The 14,619-nt window shown below is 39.7% G+C and overlaps 1 protein-coding gene across 4 annotated transcripts in view; it reads right to left on the bottom strand.

The window, feature by feature from the left end:
* The window catches only part of NCKAP1 (NCK associated protein 1), a 189,948-nt gene that overhangs the window by 71,033 nt on the left and 104,296 nt on the right, over nt 1–14,619 (bottom strand). For all 4 annotated transcript variants that reach the window (XM_040357629.1, XM_040357631.1, XM_040357630.1 and 1 more), the window contains 6 exons: nt 12,873–12,929; nt 12,617–12,713; nt 12,102–12,208; nt 9,967–10,099; nt 6,483–6,564; nt 2,468–2,526 (listed from right to left, as the gene is read on the bottom strand). In XM_040357629.1, coding sequence (XP_040213563.1) covers nt 2,468–2,526; nt 6,483–6,564; nt 9,967–10,099; nt 12,102–12,208; nt 12,617–12,713; nt 12,873–12,929 — 535 coding nt within the window. The remainder of the gene's footprint in view (nt 1–2,467; nt 2,527–6,482; nt 6,565–9,966; nt 10,100–12,101; nt 12,209–12,616; nt 12,714–12,872; nt 12,930–14,619) is intronic.

Below are 14,619 nucleotides of genomic sequence, written 5' to 3'. Positions count from 1 at the left end.
TACGGCTTACTGTGGATGGCGGCGCTTGGAGCTGCCAGGATCGAGGATCGGCCTCGGCGGGGGCCGACATTGCTGGCGGCTAAGGCAAGTAAGTGTCCTTATTAAAAGTCAGCAGCTCCAGTGTTAGTAGCTGCTGACTTTGAATTTTTTTTTTGTAATGGAACCTCCGCTTTAATTGGATAATTTTAAAATGATAGAATAGTGTTCATGGACGGCAGAGTACTTTTCTAAAAGGTGAACTAACCTACTAAAAGAATACACGTGTCTGCTGTCAAAGCAATAGACCAGAACTACTGTGTTGAACTTATAAGCAGGGAGCAAAGCTTGCATACATATTAAGCAAACATGTCAGCCCCCATGTATGCATGCATATACACAATTAACTTATACCATTACAAACTAAACAGTAAAATGTTTTTAAAAAAACATTAACACGTAAATGGTATTTAAGATCAATTCTTTCAGACCTATAACGAAAAATGCTTGAAAAGTCTGTACGTTCTTTAGGCCGTGTGATTCAGCTCACACTTTTGTCTAGAAGCTCAGGTAGTCTAGACAGATTCATGAATGGATTTGGCAGGAGAGCCAAAAAGCACTTATTTTACTGTTCAGGAGCCAAGTCAAATAAGCCATTACAATGATTGGCAGCTAGGTTTGACAGGAAGATGACATCTAAACCCACTGAAGACTCAGTATTTTCCTGTATAATTACTGATAACATATTGCTCTGTCATATGGTAAATATAAAATCACAGAATCTAGTCTGTTAACCTGGATAAAACAAAAAGAATCGTACACAATTCCTATGTGCTCCATTTATAAGGTTGCAAGTTGTCAACCCCCCTTCCTGACAGATGCAAGACAAAAAAGCAGTATAATCAATATTAAAATTGTAATAGTTTTCTTTGAGTATGCACTGGCTTAGCATACTGCAAAAAAAAATTTAAAATCTTTGGCTGAGTGTGCAAACAGGCAAAGCATTCCTATTTAGTATAATCGATATATTAAACATTTGTAATCACTTGAAAAAACAGGTAAAAAAATAATCTACTGAAAAAGTATTGCCTTATAATTTGCAACCTGGAAGGAGGATATGCAGATACTTGTATCACTCACGTACACCCGGCTAAGAAAAAACCCATTGCTTTTACATTCACCTCTATGGTAGCCTATGCATCCATGCGCACATAGGCATTTACAGGCATATTCGTAGAGGAGTGTTAACAGGCAGGGAAAAAAAATAATCCATCACCAGTGCGTTCAAGAGAAGAGTTTTTGGGCAGAAAAAAAAACACTTGATGTGCATAAACACAGGGCGAGTTTATACACACTAATAGCTGGAATTAATATTGCGGTCAATAAAGTGCATTAACTCACAGACACACATAATATGTGGCTTTTACTGTGTGCCAAACAATAACTTAAGGAGTCAACGTCTGACTCGAGGCTAGATGAAGAAAGGGGCCAATCACAAATGAAAAATGCCACAATTAAGGTGAGGGCATCGAAAAATCAATCTGGATTTCTACACCAGGACGTTACTAAATTTGCTGAGCATGGCTGGTGCAATACAAGTGCACTTACCCTTTGTAAAGGAAAGCGGTAATGGGTTCCAATGAGAATGCTGGTTTCCTAGTTGAAGTGTTGATCTTCCAGAGGTTTGGAAGGTCGGCTAAAAAAAAGCAGCCAGTGAAGACTGCCTCTCTGATCTGCATTACTTGTTCCGGGTAAGTGAGGTAACCAGAAGTCTACCATGTTTTTTCATTATAGATCAGTGGTCTCCAAACTGAGGCCCTTTGCTTGCCTTTATCCGGCCCTCGGGGCACCATTCCTCCCACTAACACCAACAAGGGGCACTATGCCTCCCACTGACACCAACAAGGGGGCACCATTCCTTCTACTGACGCCAACAGTGGGAAGTCCTCTTCTCACTGACACCAACAATGGGGCATTTTTCCCTTCTACTGACACCATTCGTCTCACGGACACCAGGATTGAGGCACAATTCCTTCCACTGATAAACAATTTAGTACGGTTCCTCCCATTAATACAAATGATGGGCCACTATTCTTTCTTCTACCAACTACAGGCACTGTAATGTAATTGTTTTTACTCCTACTGATGCTGGGGCAGTTTATACTTCCACTGGTCAATCCAGCCCCCTTAATGTCTAAACCCACCCTTTGTTTAGAAAGTTTGGAGACCCCTGAAATAGACGGCTGTATCCAAGCGTTGTAAATTATAGGTTACAAAGGCACCCAGTAATAAAGACGTTTAAAGCAAGGTTTATGAAGACTGTAACTCAATGGCAAAGTTACCAAATGCAAACCATTTACAAATAGGCATTAGAATTGTGTATATTTTATATTTTTGTAAACAAGCTTGTATAGTTGCACCTTCATTAGTTTTCTTTATGACAGAATTGGCTAACTATTAAAATCTCCAAAGACTTAAAAATGCTTCTTACCTGCAGTCGGAACCAATCCAACCTCATTCCTCTGAAGTCAAAAACTTCCCCGTCTTCAACTAGAAACAAAATCATAGAACTCAGCTATTAATGCAACTCTAGATATAACTTTAGATAGATATTAGAAGGGTAATATATAAGGATCTATAAAACCATGGCCCAATAGAAAAAGGTCCAAACAAACTGAGAATGTCACAATTTTTTTTTATTTTTTTTAACATTCACCTTGTCCCAGAAAGGGCTCATTCACACTTGCTTCGACTTCAACACAAATTAAAGCACCTACCGCTTCAACATACTTCTTTGATGCTTCGGTGGTCCTTTTTTATGAATCTTTAATGAAGCTTGAAAAATGCTGTGTGTGTGTGAATATCTAATACCTGCAATTTCTCCAAAACAAAGCAAAGCTAACCCTGAATTAAAGCCTCTCAAAAGCTGCAGGTGCTTCAAGCGAGTTTTGTCATTGACTTCTATGGAGGTTTTGAAGCACCGCTAATGAGACATGGAGTATACTTTTTAAAGTAAAGCAAATGCAGGGTGTAAAAAGGATTGTAAGTAAATATTTTATTTAGTGATGAGGGCTTTGACTGGCATTCAGAGAGCTTTAACAAGAGTGTCCAATGCCATGTTTTGAAGCAAGTGTAAATGAGCCCTAAGAGGCAAGCGGCCTATATGGGGAGTTATTAGCTGCACAGTGTACACAGAAGGAATATGTAGCATGAAACTTTCATGGAAAGTATCTTAAATGCTTTAATCCAAATTGAAGTTCCAAACTTTTCTTTATAGTCCTGTGCCATCAGACTATAATTTTAACTAAAATTCCCTTGGAAATGCTTGAATTCAATTCATTTTTTGTAGTGAAAATGTACTCCCTGCTTTCACAGGCTAGTGTGTATATGTATGTGTGTAGAGAGAATATATATATATATATATATATATATATATATATATATATATATATATATATACACACACACACACACACACACACACACACACACCAAAAGTTTGGACACACCTTCTCATTTAAAGAGTTTTCTTTATTTTTATGACTATGAAAATTGTAGATTCACACTGAAGGCATCAAAACTATGAATTAACACATGTGGAATTATACATAACAAAAAAGTGTGAAACAACTGAAAATATTTTTCATATTCTAGGTTCTTCAAAGTAGCCACCTTTTGCTTTGATTACTGCTTTACACACTCTTGGCGCAGCACCCCATCACTCTCCTTCTTGGTCAAATAGCCCTTACACAGCCTGGAGGTGTGTTTGGGGTCATTGTCCTGTTGAAAAATAAATGATGGTCCAACTAAATGCAAACCGGATGGAATAGCATGCCACTGCAAGATGCTGTGGTAGCCATGCTGGTTCAGTATGCCTTCAATTTTGAATAAATCCCCAACAGTGTCACTAGCAAAGTGTATTCCACATGTGTTAATTCATAGTTTTGATGCCTTCAGTGTGATTCTACAATGTTCATAGTCATGAAAATAAAGAAAACTCTTTGAATGAGAAGGTGTGTCCAAACTTTTGGTGTGTGTGTGTGTATGTATGTGTGTATATATATATATATATATATATATATATATATATATATATATATATATATATATATATATATATATATATATATATATATATATATATATATGTAAGTAAATAAGTAAATAAGTAAATATGTATGTAAATATGTATGTAAATATATATGTAAATATATATGTATATATATATATATATATATATATATATATATATATATATATATATATATATATATATATATATATGTGTATGTGTGTGTGTGTGTGTGTGTGTGTGTGTGTGTGTGTGTGTGTGTGTGTGTGTGTGTATATATATATTTATTTTTTTTTGTGGTAAAATTATATGCCTCAGCCTATATTCGGGATGTATGCATGTGTGTATATATATATATATATATATATATATATATATATATATATATATATATATATATATATATATATATATATATATATATATATATATTACACATACATACATCCCGAATATAAGCTGAGGCACCTAATTTTACCACAAAAAATAAAATTGGGAAAACATATTGACTCTAGTATAAGCCTAGGGTGGGAAAATGCAGCAGCTACTGGGTAAACAATGCCCAGTTGCAACCGTATACCTTTCATTAGTAAAAGCGAGTCTCCCCCGCTGTGTATTGCAGTCTGTTCAACCATCCATTAAAATGGATGGTTGAACAGTGTATGCATGCATGTATGTGTGTGTATATATATATATATATATATATATATATATATATATATATATATATATATATATATATATATATATATATATATATATATAATAAAAAAAAAAAAAAAAAAGACACCATGATGATTAAGTTTACCGCTGAGGGAGGAGTGCATTAAACCGAGTCTGCGATTGTAAATTATTTTATATTTTTTTTAAAAGCAAACATAAAAAACAGGTTAAACTTATGAGCTCTGTGCAATGGAATTGTACAGAGCATCCTCGAACCTCCTTTTCTTGGGTCCTGGCCGCTTTCTATAAGGGTACTCATGTGGACTCACTCGCCTCACGGTTTGTGTCCGAGACGCAGACAATAGGACTCAGCCCCGCCCCCTTATCATTGGCCTTGCCTTGATTGAAAGCAGCTGAAGCCAATGGCCCCTCCTGCCTTAGAAAATCCTTTGAGACCAGGAACTGAGGGAAAAGAACCACTGCAGAAAAAACGAATTCCAGCCGACAAGAAAAAGCAACAGTGAGCTACCAATGCTTTCAAGTAAATAAACCTTTGCTACCACCACCTAACAGACTTAATTAAATATGCAGTACTAAGGCACAATCAGATTTAAGGCTGAAACCCAAAAATGTAGTCCCTTTTTTTTGTCTAGCTTATGTCTAATGAGGTGTATGCCATCTTGTGGATGTGTGTCTCATTACAATTTACAGTTTTACAGATATCATTACACGCCAGGAACTCTGACAGGAGTGATGTCGCTTTGGTCACACAGCAGCCACCCTGCCCATCCTTCCTCTCTGCTGTCCATTACCTGGTGGCTTTGATTTTTGTAAACGTGTTAATATAACACAAAGTGCTCTGTGCCTGGGCAAGAGGAGGGGCGGGCACAGTACCTGCATAAGAGAGACCTAAAGGTCCAACAGTACTCTCAGCACTCATGACTGTACATAAACCTTTAAAGATATACAAGTACTCTAGTTAAAACTAAAAATTTTGGCTCGCGACAAATTCAACAAAGTTTATGCCACCTAGTGGACTTACCTCCACTCGGTGGCATAAACTTTGTTGAATTTGTCGCAAGACAACATTTTTAGTTTTAACTAGAGTACTTGTATATATTTAAAGGTTGTTAGCAAGTTAACCTGTTGTACACTGCCACTGTCCAAGTACAACTAAAAGGTAAAACTTTTTTTTTTTTTGGATGAAGTGGAGAGAGATTAGAATGCTTGTCAGTTATTATTGCTCTGTGCCCCCATTAAGGAGATTTGTCTATTTCTCCTGTTTATCATAGAAAATTAAAGTAAAAGAAAATCCCTCATTTTGAGCTGTCCCCAGAAAAGTAGTGTAGGGGACGTTTTCTAATGCAAATACTATCTCTAATATGCACGGACCTCTCACTTCTTGTTTGGCTATGGGAAAGGAAGTGAAAGGAAAGTTCTGCAATCGGACATAGGTGCCGAAAAACATTCTGACAGGGGGTTATATCTCTCCCTTACTCTAAATTATATTTAAAAAACACACACACCTTTTGCCTAAAAAAAAGGTCCCACCCGTGAGTAGCTTAAGAGGGTCTCCTTGGCTGCAATTCCCCAAGCACAGCTGTGCCTGCAGATGACATGCTTCTTGTCAAAGGACACCATTTAGCTAGCCAATGTTGCTCATTTGGGCATCAAGATCACAATGGGAGATTGGCAACGAGTATGACCTGTATTCTGGCCAATCATTAAATATACCTTAGGTGAAGCACTAAAAAATGAATTCATATTTTACCTTGTTTTACGCTCAGAGATGTCATTGTATTTACAAAAGAGGACATGATAATGGACTCATCTTCTGGGCAAACTGAGAGATTCTGAAAATATAAAATAAAAATGATAAATTTCAGACATTTATACAACATTATCTTAATCCTACGTCCAATTTACCTAGCCAACCTGTCTCAAAAATGCTGACGACATTACCTAAAACCTTTATATATTTAAGAAAATGCTTTGCTAATAATTTAACAATTAAGCAATGTGTTCTTCAAACTTCCGATGTAATAAAAAATAACAAAAACAAACATTCTTGAACATTATTCCTCGAATAAAAATAACTTTTTCAGGAGAAGAAATTCCATAAAGCTACAGTGCCATCTAGTGTGCAAAGAATGCCTGTATAAACAGTTTAGCTACTTGGTCACTTTCGTATATTTATACTTCTTCCAGTAAAGATGGTTATCCAGTAAACTATGTCAGCGAGATATTCTACCCTATCAATACTTTCTTCCACAGAATCTGCAGCAAATTATGCAAATGGCATTTTATAATCTACACAGCTTTGGGGAGGCTTTCTTCTTGCCTAGCCAATGATTTACAAGCTTTTAGCTCATTAACTTACAGGAAAAGAGATTCTCAGTAAGGCGTAAAAATAATAACTAACAGAAGAGAAACTAGGTGCAAAGAATGGACCAAGAAGCTCAATGAACACACACACAATGTGGAGCAATATGATATAAGCGACTCAGACTACATTTCATACCTCTACGTTTAGGGACATTTTTGAATGTTACCCCTCATCCCTATAGATCAAGGGTGTCAAAACTAGGGTTGTCCCGATACCACTTTTTTAAGATCGAGTACAAGTACCGATACTTTTTTTCAAGTACTCGCCGATACCGAATACCGATACTTTTTTTTTTTTTTAATGTGATGTGACAGTGGCATTTTTTTCTTTTGTTTGTTTGTTTTTTTACTTTTTTTTTATTTTATTTTTATTTTTTTTACAGTGGGGGTAGTGGATTGTCAGTGTGTTTTTGAATTTATTACTAATTACATTTTTTTTTATTATTTTATTTATTTATTGCAATTTTTATTTTATTTTTTAATCAGCTCTGTTGGGGGGGGGGGGGCTTTGGTGAGATATCAGGGGTCTTAACAGACCCCTGACATCTCCCCTTTGAGACAGAGAAAGGGACTAAGGAAACAGATTCCCTTGTCCCTTTCTCAGCAGCTTCAGCTGTGCTGAAAATGAAAGGAGAGAAGACAGCGTCTTCTCTTCATTCATAAACTGAAACATTGTAATCACAGGTTACGATGTTTCAGTTCTGTGAATGGACAGAGTCATCGCTGACTCTGTCCATTCGGAACAGTAAGGAGCCGGGTTTACCGCTGCTCTCCATCCTGACAGTTCCGGGGGGGGGGGGGGGGCACAGGGGAGAGAAGGAAACAGCGGGGGGGGCACGGGGGAGAGAAGGAAACAGCGGGGGGGCACGGGGGAGAGAAGGAAACAGCGGGGGGGGCACGGGGGAGAGAAGGAAACAGCGGGGGGGGGCACGGGGGAGAGAAGGAAACAGCGGGGGGGCACAGGGGAGAGAAGGAAACAGCGGGGGGGGCACAGGGGAGAGAAGGAAACAGCGGGGGGGGCACGGTGGAGAGGAGGAAAAAACAGCGGGGGACGCACGGGGGAGAGAAGGAAACCGCGGGGGACGCACGGGGGAGAGAAGGAAACCGCGGGGGACGCACGGGGGAGAGAAGGAAACCGCGGGGGACGCACGGGGGAGAAGGAAAACACGGCGGGGGGGCACAGAGGGAGAGAGACTGCAGAAAAAGGGAGGGGGGCTGGAGGAGGACACAGGACAAGTATCGGGTGAAGCATCGGGAGCATTTGCCCGAGTACAAGTACTCGGGCAAATGCTTGGTATCGGTCCCGATACCGATACTAGCATCGGTATCGGGACAACCCTAATCAAAACTATGTTAAACCATAAAAAACGAATACTATTCAGGAGACACCAATAAGTGTACTGCAAGTTGCAGAGATATTAGGACTCATATTCGATATAAGGCTACAAAAACATCTTATAACAGAACAGTCTTACCTTTTCACAATGCTGGGAGTGGGCATTCCTCAAAACTATCGGAGCAGACTACAGCCCTGAAACGATGTGACACCCATGTGGCAGCTAACTAAACGTGTTGCACCAAGTTTTGCAGTGAACACCAAACAAGATCCAATGCCCAAAGCAACATTACAGGCCATCCCCACAGCATGCGGGTCCTTAACAGTTGCCACAGTATTACAGAGGTTGCACCCAGTTATATGTTATAGTAGAAAGTGAAGATTTGTTTGAACAGTTGCCAAGTAAATAACCAGTTAAGCATATAGGCTTCTCTATAAAAAGGGAAAGAGGAATATCACCTACAGGGCACTAGCAAAAATTGTATTCGGGTAGGTTAATAAGGGTCAAAAAGCTTTGCCAGTGTCCAGTCACCTGAAGGTAACAGCCTATAATCCAGGGTCTATGAACATCCATCTTGTGTCCTGTAATGTACAATTAAGATGAGCGCTTCAGAGTGCACATCCGGCCCTTATGCACAATTTTCAGCAAACATGACCATAAGCTTGCCCTCCAGTGTTCCACATGGTCATGCCCAGACCTGCTGACAGGTTGCTCAGGTCTTGAGTACTGTTCTGTGAGATGCAGGCAAGAAGACTTAGTTAGACCCCTTTCACACTGGGTCGCTTTGCAGTCCTGCTAGCAGCATCTTTGGAGCGGTGTGTATACCCCGTTCCTCCACCGCTCCTGCCTATTGAAGTCAATGGAGCATCGCGGCTATACTGCCAGCAAAGCGCCTCTGCAGTGATTTTAAACCTTTCTTGGCTGCTGGGGGGGGGGGGGTAAAAGCGCCCTGCTAGCGGCCGAATAGCGGCGCTTTACCGCTGAAGCAGCCCCAGTGTGAAAGGGGCCTTAGGCTACCACCAACAGGAAGATATTTACATAGGTACTTTATAGAGGGACAGATGGTGATAAAAGAAATGCTGCATTAATTAGAGGATAAGTTCACCTTTACAAAAAAAAATTTAAAACATGACGCTGCCATAGATTTCAAAATGACCTTATTTTTACTTAAAATTGTATTTTTTTTTTTTAGTTTAAGCATTTGATGCGTTTTCCATTTCCTTTTGTGAATAACATAAGTGTTTATCAGATTTGCAAATCATTGCATTCTGTTTTTATGTAGATTTTACCATTTTGGAATTGGGGTTGTAGGCTGTTGCACTAGCTAGCTGTTGCCAATTCTAAAGAGCACACAGTAGGAATACAATTTGTGTCAGGTTTCGATTTTCATTTTTCCCCCCCCACAAAGACTAATGTATAAAAGTTCCATTAGTCCATTAGTCCATTATTATTACTTTTAAATCAACCACCTACACGAAGTGAGAGTCCAAGATGGCAAAAACACTGTGAAGCCCACATCCATTGCGCCCTTACCTGTACCAACTCATTAAGGACCACTGCATCGAAGCCAGACAAGTACTGTACATAGTATCTCTGCATCACAGGTCCATATTTCCTGACATGCGCCCGAAGTTCTTCCATGTAAAATATAAGCTCAGCAATGTGCCTGTGTGAAACATTAACACCAAAATTATACCTGTGGACTGAAAGTGTGTTTTGGCTAAACTAGCATACAACCTTGTCATACCAACATTTAAAGCATGCATAACAATAACATTTTTGAAAAACTTCATTTTGTCACTGACGAAAAAAAATGAAAACCAAGAAAGACTGTTTAACAAATCGGCAAATCTGGTATTCAACCAATGAAACACACACACACACACAATATATATATATATATCCCTCCCTGGTTTTTGAATCTGCATCTCCAAAAGGAAAATCGTTAAATTGATGCACTATACTAACTGCATTCACTTTAAATTCATAGAGATTACCAAAGCATATATAAAAAGTGTATGCACAGTGATTTGTTTTATTTAACCATAAGGCTTCATTTCCTTCGACGTTTTTACAGCCACTTTTCTGAGCGTTTTCTGAGGACCAGTGCGTTCTGCAGCTCCAGAGTAGAGCTGTAAAAACGCCAGACGTTAAAAAACGCTCAAAAACGCTCAAAACCGCTACCGCTGCGTTTTTGAGCTCCAGCTAAAAAAAAAAAAAAAAAAAAAAAAAAAAAACCATGGACAGGCGTTTTTAACCACTTCGTTACCGGGCCTATTTTGGCACTTCTCTCCTTTATGTAAAAAATCACAATTTTTTTGCTAGAAAATTAATCAGAACCCCCAAACATTATATATTTTTTTTTAGCAGACACCCTAGGGAATAAAATGGCAGTCATTGCAACTTTTTTTCTCGCACGGTATTGGCGCAATAATTTTTCAAACACCTTTTTTTTTTTAGGGAAAAAAACAGTTTCATGAGTTAAAAAATAACAAACCAGTAAAGTTAGCCCAATTTTTTTGTTTAATGTGAAAGATTATGTTACGCCAAGTAAATAGATACCCAACATGTCACATTTTAAAATTGCGCACACTTATGGAATGGCGCCAAACTTCGGTACTTAAAAATCTCCATAGGCGGCGCTTTAATTTTTTTTACAGGTTATTATTTTTGAGTTACAGAGGAGGTCTAGTGCTAGAATTGTTGCACACGCTCTAACGCACGCGATGATACCTCACATGTGGGATTTTAATGTGTTTACATATGTGGGCGGGACTTGCATGCGCGTTCGCTTCTGCACACGAGCGACAATATAAAAAAAAAACTGGGCTAACCACTGCGCAAATATGGTGTGACAAAGTATTGCAACGACCGCCATTTTATTCTCTAGGGCAGTGTTTCTCAACTCCAGTCCTCGGGGCGCACCAACAGGTCATGTTTTCAGGATTTCCCTCAGATCAAACTGCTGTGGTAATTACTAAGGCAGTGAAACTGATAAAATCACCTGTGCACAATAATGGAAAGCCTGAAAACATGACCTGTTGGTGCGCCCCGAGGACTGGAGTTGAGAAACACTGCTCTAGGGTGTTAGAATAAAAAATATATATAATGTTTGGGGGTTCCAATTAGAGGGAAGGAGATGGCAGTGAAAACAGACAGGGGAAGCTCCATTAGCATTGCTGGTTGTCTTGTCATACCAACGGCCACCACAAGATGGCGCCAGATCACAGAAGGAAGCATAGGCCTGCAGAAGGCCACAAAGCCGCGGCCTAAATTACCGGCCGACGCGATCACGCAGTGGGGGACGCATGGAGACGCAGGATACCCCAGCTGTGTCCCGCCCCAGGTGCCAGGTCGCCAATTCTAGTCGCAATTGCGACCTGGCGCCCGGGGTTTGTCGAACCCTGTATATATTTCCACCTTTGCAGACACTTTACATGTATCCATATTTTTCTGCCAAGTGCTGCTGTTGCTACTTTGAGAAATCATTGTGAAAGTAGATAAAATGAACTCCTGTACTGTACCTTCCAGGCCCCACAGCAATTGTATGATCAGCTATTGCTACAGCTACACGGTTAAATAATTAACACCAGGTCCTAGGAAGGTGACAACACAAGTCCCATTCAACATGGAAAGCCTATTTTGGCAAAATAAAGAAAATGACTCACTTATCCATAAAATCATCTGCAATCTTCTTTGGAATGTTATCTGCATGTCGAAGTAACCAGATAATTTCATCTCGGGCGAATGACAATGCCATGAATACAAAAAGTGCCTAGGAAGAAAGACACATGGTTGGTTTGTGTTCAGTAGGGAAAATGTCTTCAGGATTGTCAATAAAAATTCTTACCAGGCAGTGCAGCTCCCCTCCTGACCTCAGATGAATAGGTCCTTTAAGCAAGTGGCACACAAACTATATTTTGCATTTCATACAACAGGACCACAATTGGTCTACCATACACTACAATAGAATATTTGCCAGTAAACACTATATCAAAAATCAATTCGTTTTGACAAAAATGAATGGCATCATAAACTTGGGAGTCTACTTTGAGTCTTAAACCACTAAACAGGTATATTTGTTTGATTATAAAAAACAGTTCATATTAAGATTTCTTTAGGGTGTATTTTTGTGTTATTTTTAAACAATGACTGGAGCACTAAACAGTTGCACAATACATACCTTAGGCCCGAGCAAACCAGGCTGATCGGAAAGAACTGTTGCAAGTTCCTTTAGGGCAGATCTTAAGAATTTGCGCCTCTCTCTATGTGTCGCACCACTTGATCAAAATAAAAATAAAAAAGTCAGTATCTCCTACATACCACAACCACTGTTCATTTCATTGGAAAACAAAAAACAATGCGCTTTATAAATTGTGTGTAAAATAATCTCATTCCATCAGGAAGAAAAATGTGTAAGATAATAATAATTTGCTTACGCATGCGCTATGGCGTTCTCTTTGCATTCTCTGATGTCATTTATTCTTTTGTTGTAACTGTAAAAAAAAAAAAAAAAAATCAGTACAAAGAAACACAAAGTAACAAATTCTTAAAAGTCAGCGATATACTGGGTTGCATAGACAGAAACCTGAAATTGTCCGATTAAAGCGGTTGTAAACCGCATATACAATTTTTTTGTTTGTTTTTTGTTTAAACATGCAAGGCAAAATCCATAATCGGCTAGTATGCACCGCATAATAGCTTATTATGAAATACTTACCTCGGAACGAGGTGTGTAGCACTTACCTGGTCCACGCTGAGCGAAAAGTCATCTTGCTTCGGCGTGTCTTCCGGGTATCGCTGCTCCAGCGCTGTGATTGGCTGGAGCGGCGATGACGTCACTCCCGCGCGTGCGCGCAGGAGATTTAAAATTCGGCAAGGTCCTTTCGCCGTGGATTCCCCCTGCGCATGCACATCTTTATACCTACAGGTAAGCCGTATTATAGGCTTACCTGTAGGTAAAAGTGAAAAATAAGGGTTTACAACCACTTTAAATTACAGGTACCGTACTTGTTTAGCGCCGTCAATTTACGCAGCGCTTTGCATATTTATTATACATTCACATTAGTCCCTGCCCTCAAGGAGCTTACACTTTAACACATACTGTAGTGTTCCATGGGAGCCTGACGGGTATTGAACCCATCTTATACACAAGCACAGAGCTTCAGGGTCCACTCACAAATGAAGGATATTCACTGTGTACTGCCAGAAATATCTATTGTTCTTTAGTTTACTTACTACAAATTCAGCGATGGCTCCAAAAATTTATATCAGCGAGACTCTGCCTGCACACCGGCACCACGGTAAAGTGCAGGGCAGTGAAGTGTGATCACTGTCCCTTTTCTCGACATTACATCCAAGGCTGGGTTCACATATATGCAAATTGGGTGTGGGGGTTTCTCCGCACCCAATTTGCATGACAGACGAGTGTGACTGGCCCTTAACAGAGTAGGTTCACACATGTCCAGGGGGGGAGTGGTCTGCATTCAAAAAGGGTTCTGTGCGTCTTTGGGTCCAAATCAGGTGCAAATTCAGGCAAAAGTTTGGATCTGATTTTCACCTGAACCAGTGAACAGGGACACACGGGACCCCAGGCACGAACCTGCGGCCACAATAAATTCCTGAACAGGTTAGAAGAAATACACCACTTGAAATAGACAAGAAATCACTGGAAACAATCCCCAGTAGGAACATGTCCTAAGCAAAATCTAGGATGGAATCCAAGTCAAGCTCCTAAAGCCCCATACACACAGGTGGAATGTTGGATGGCATTGGCCCATTTAATGGAAACGGTCTCACTTTCAGCCCATGTGTACTGCAGCTGGTCCGACAGAAGCCGACCTAATGCCTCCCACACACGATCAGATTTTCCGAAGAAAATTGCGTGAGGACAGGCTGTTGGCAGAAAATCCAACCGTTTGTATGCTCCATCGGACAATTGTCGTCGGATTTTCCAGACAAGCGTTGAAAGGCATGCTTTCAAATTTTCCGCCAACAATTGTGTGTTGTCAGATTTTCCAAGCGTGTGTACACAAGTCCAGACAAAACCCCAAAGTACAAACACGCATGCTCGAAATCAATGCTCAAACACGACATTAGCAGAAGGTACCCAAAGGGTGATGCCAATGAGCTGAAAGACCACGTAGTTTTGTGTTTGATGGCCGACAATTGTGTGCCATTTGTATA

Source organism: Rana temporaria, chromosome 6 (assembly GCF_905171775.1).
Source record: "Rana temporaria chromosome 6, aRanTem1.1, whole genome shotgun sequence".
NCBI classification, from domain to species: domain Eukaryota; kingdom Metazoa; phylum Chordata; class Amphibia; order Anura; family Ranidae; genus Rana; species Rana temporaria.
The sequence above is the reverse complement of the archived record's forward strand: the minus strand, read 5'-3'. Positions and strand labels throughout refer to the sequence as shown.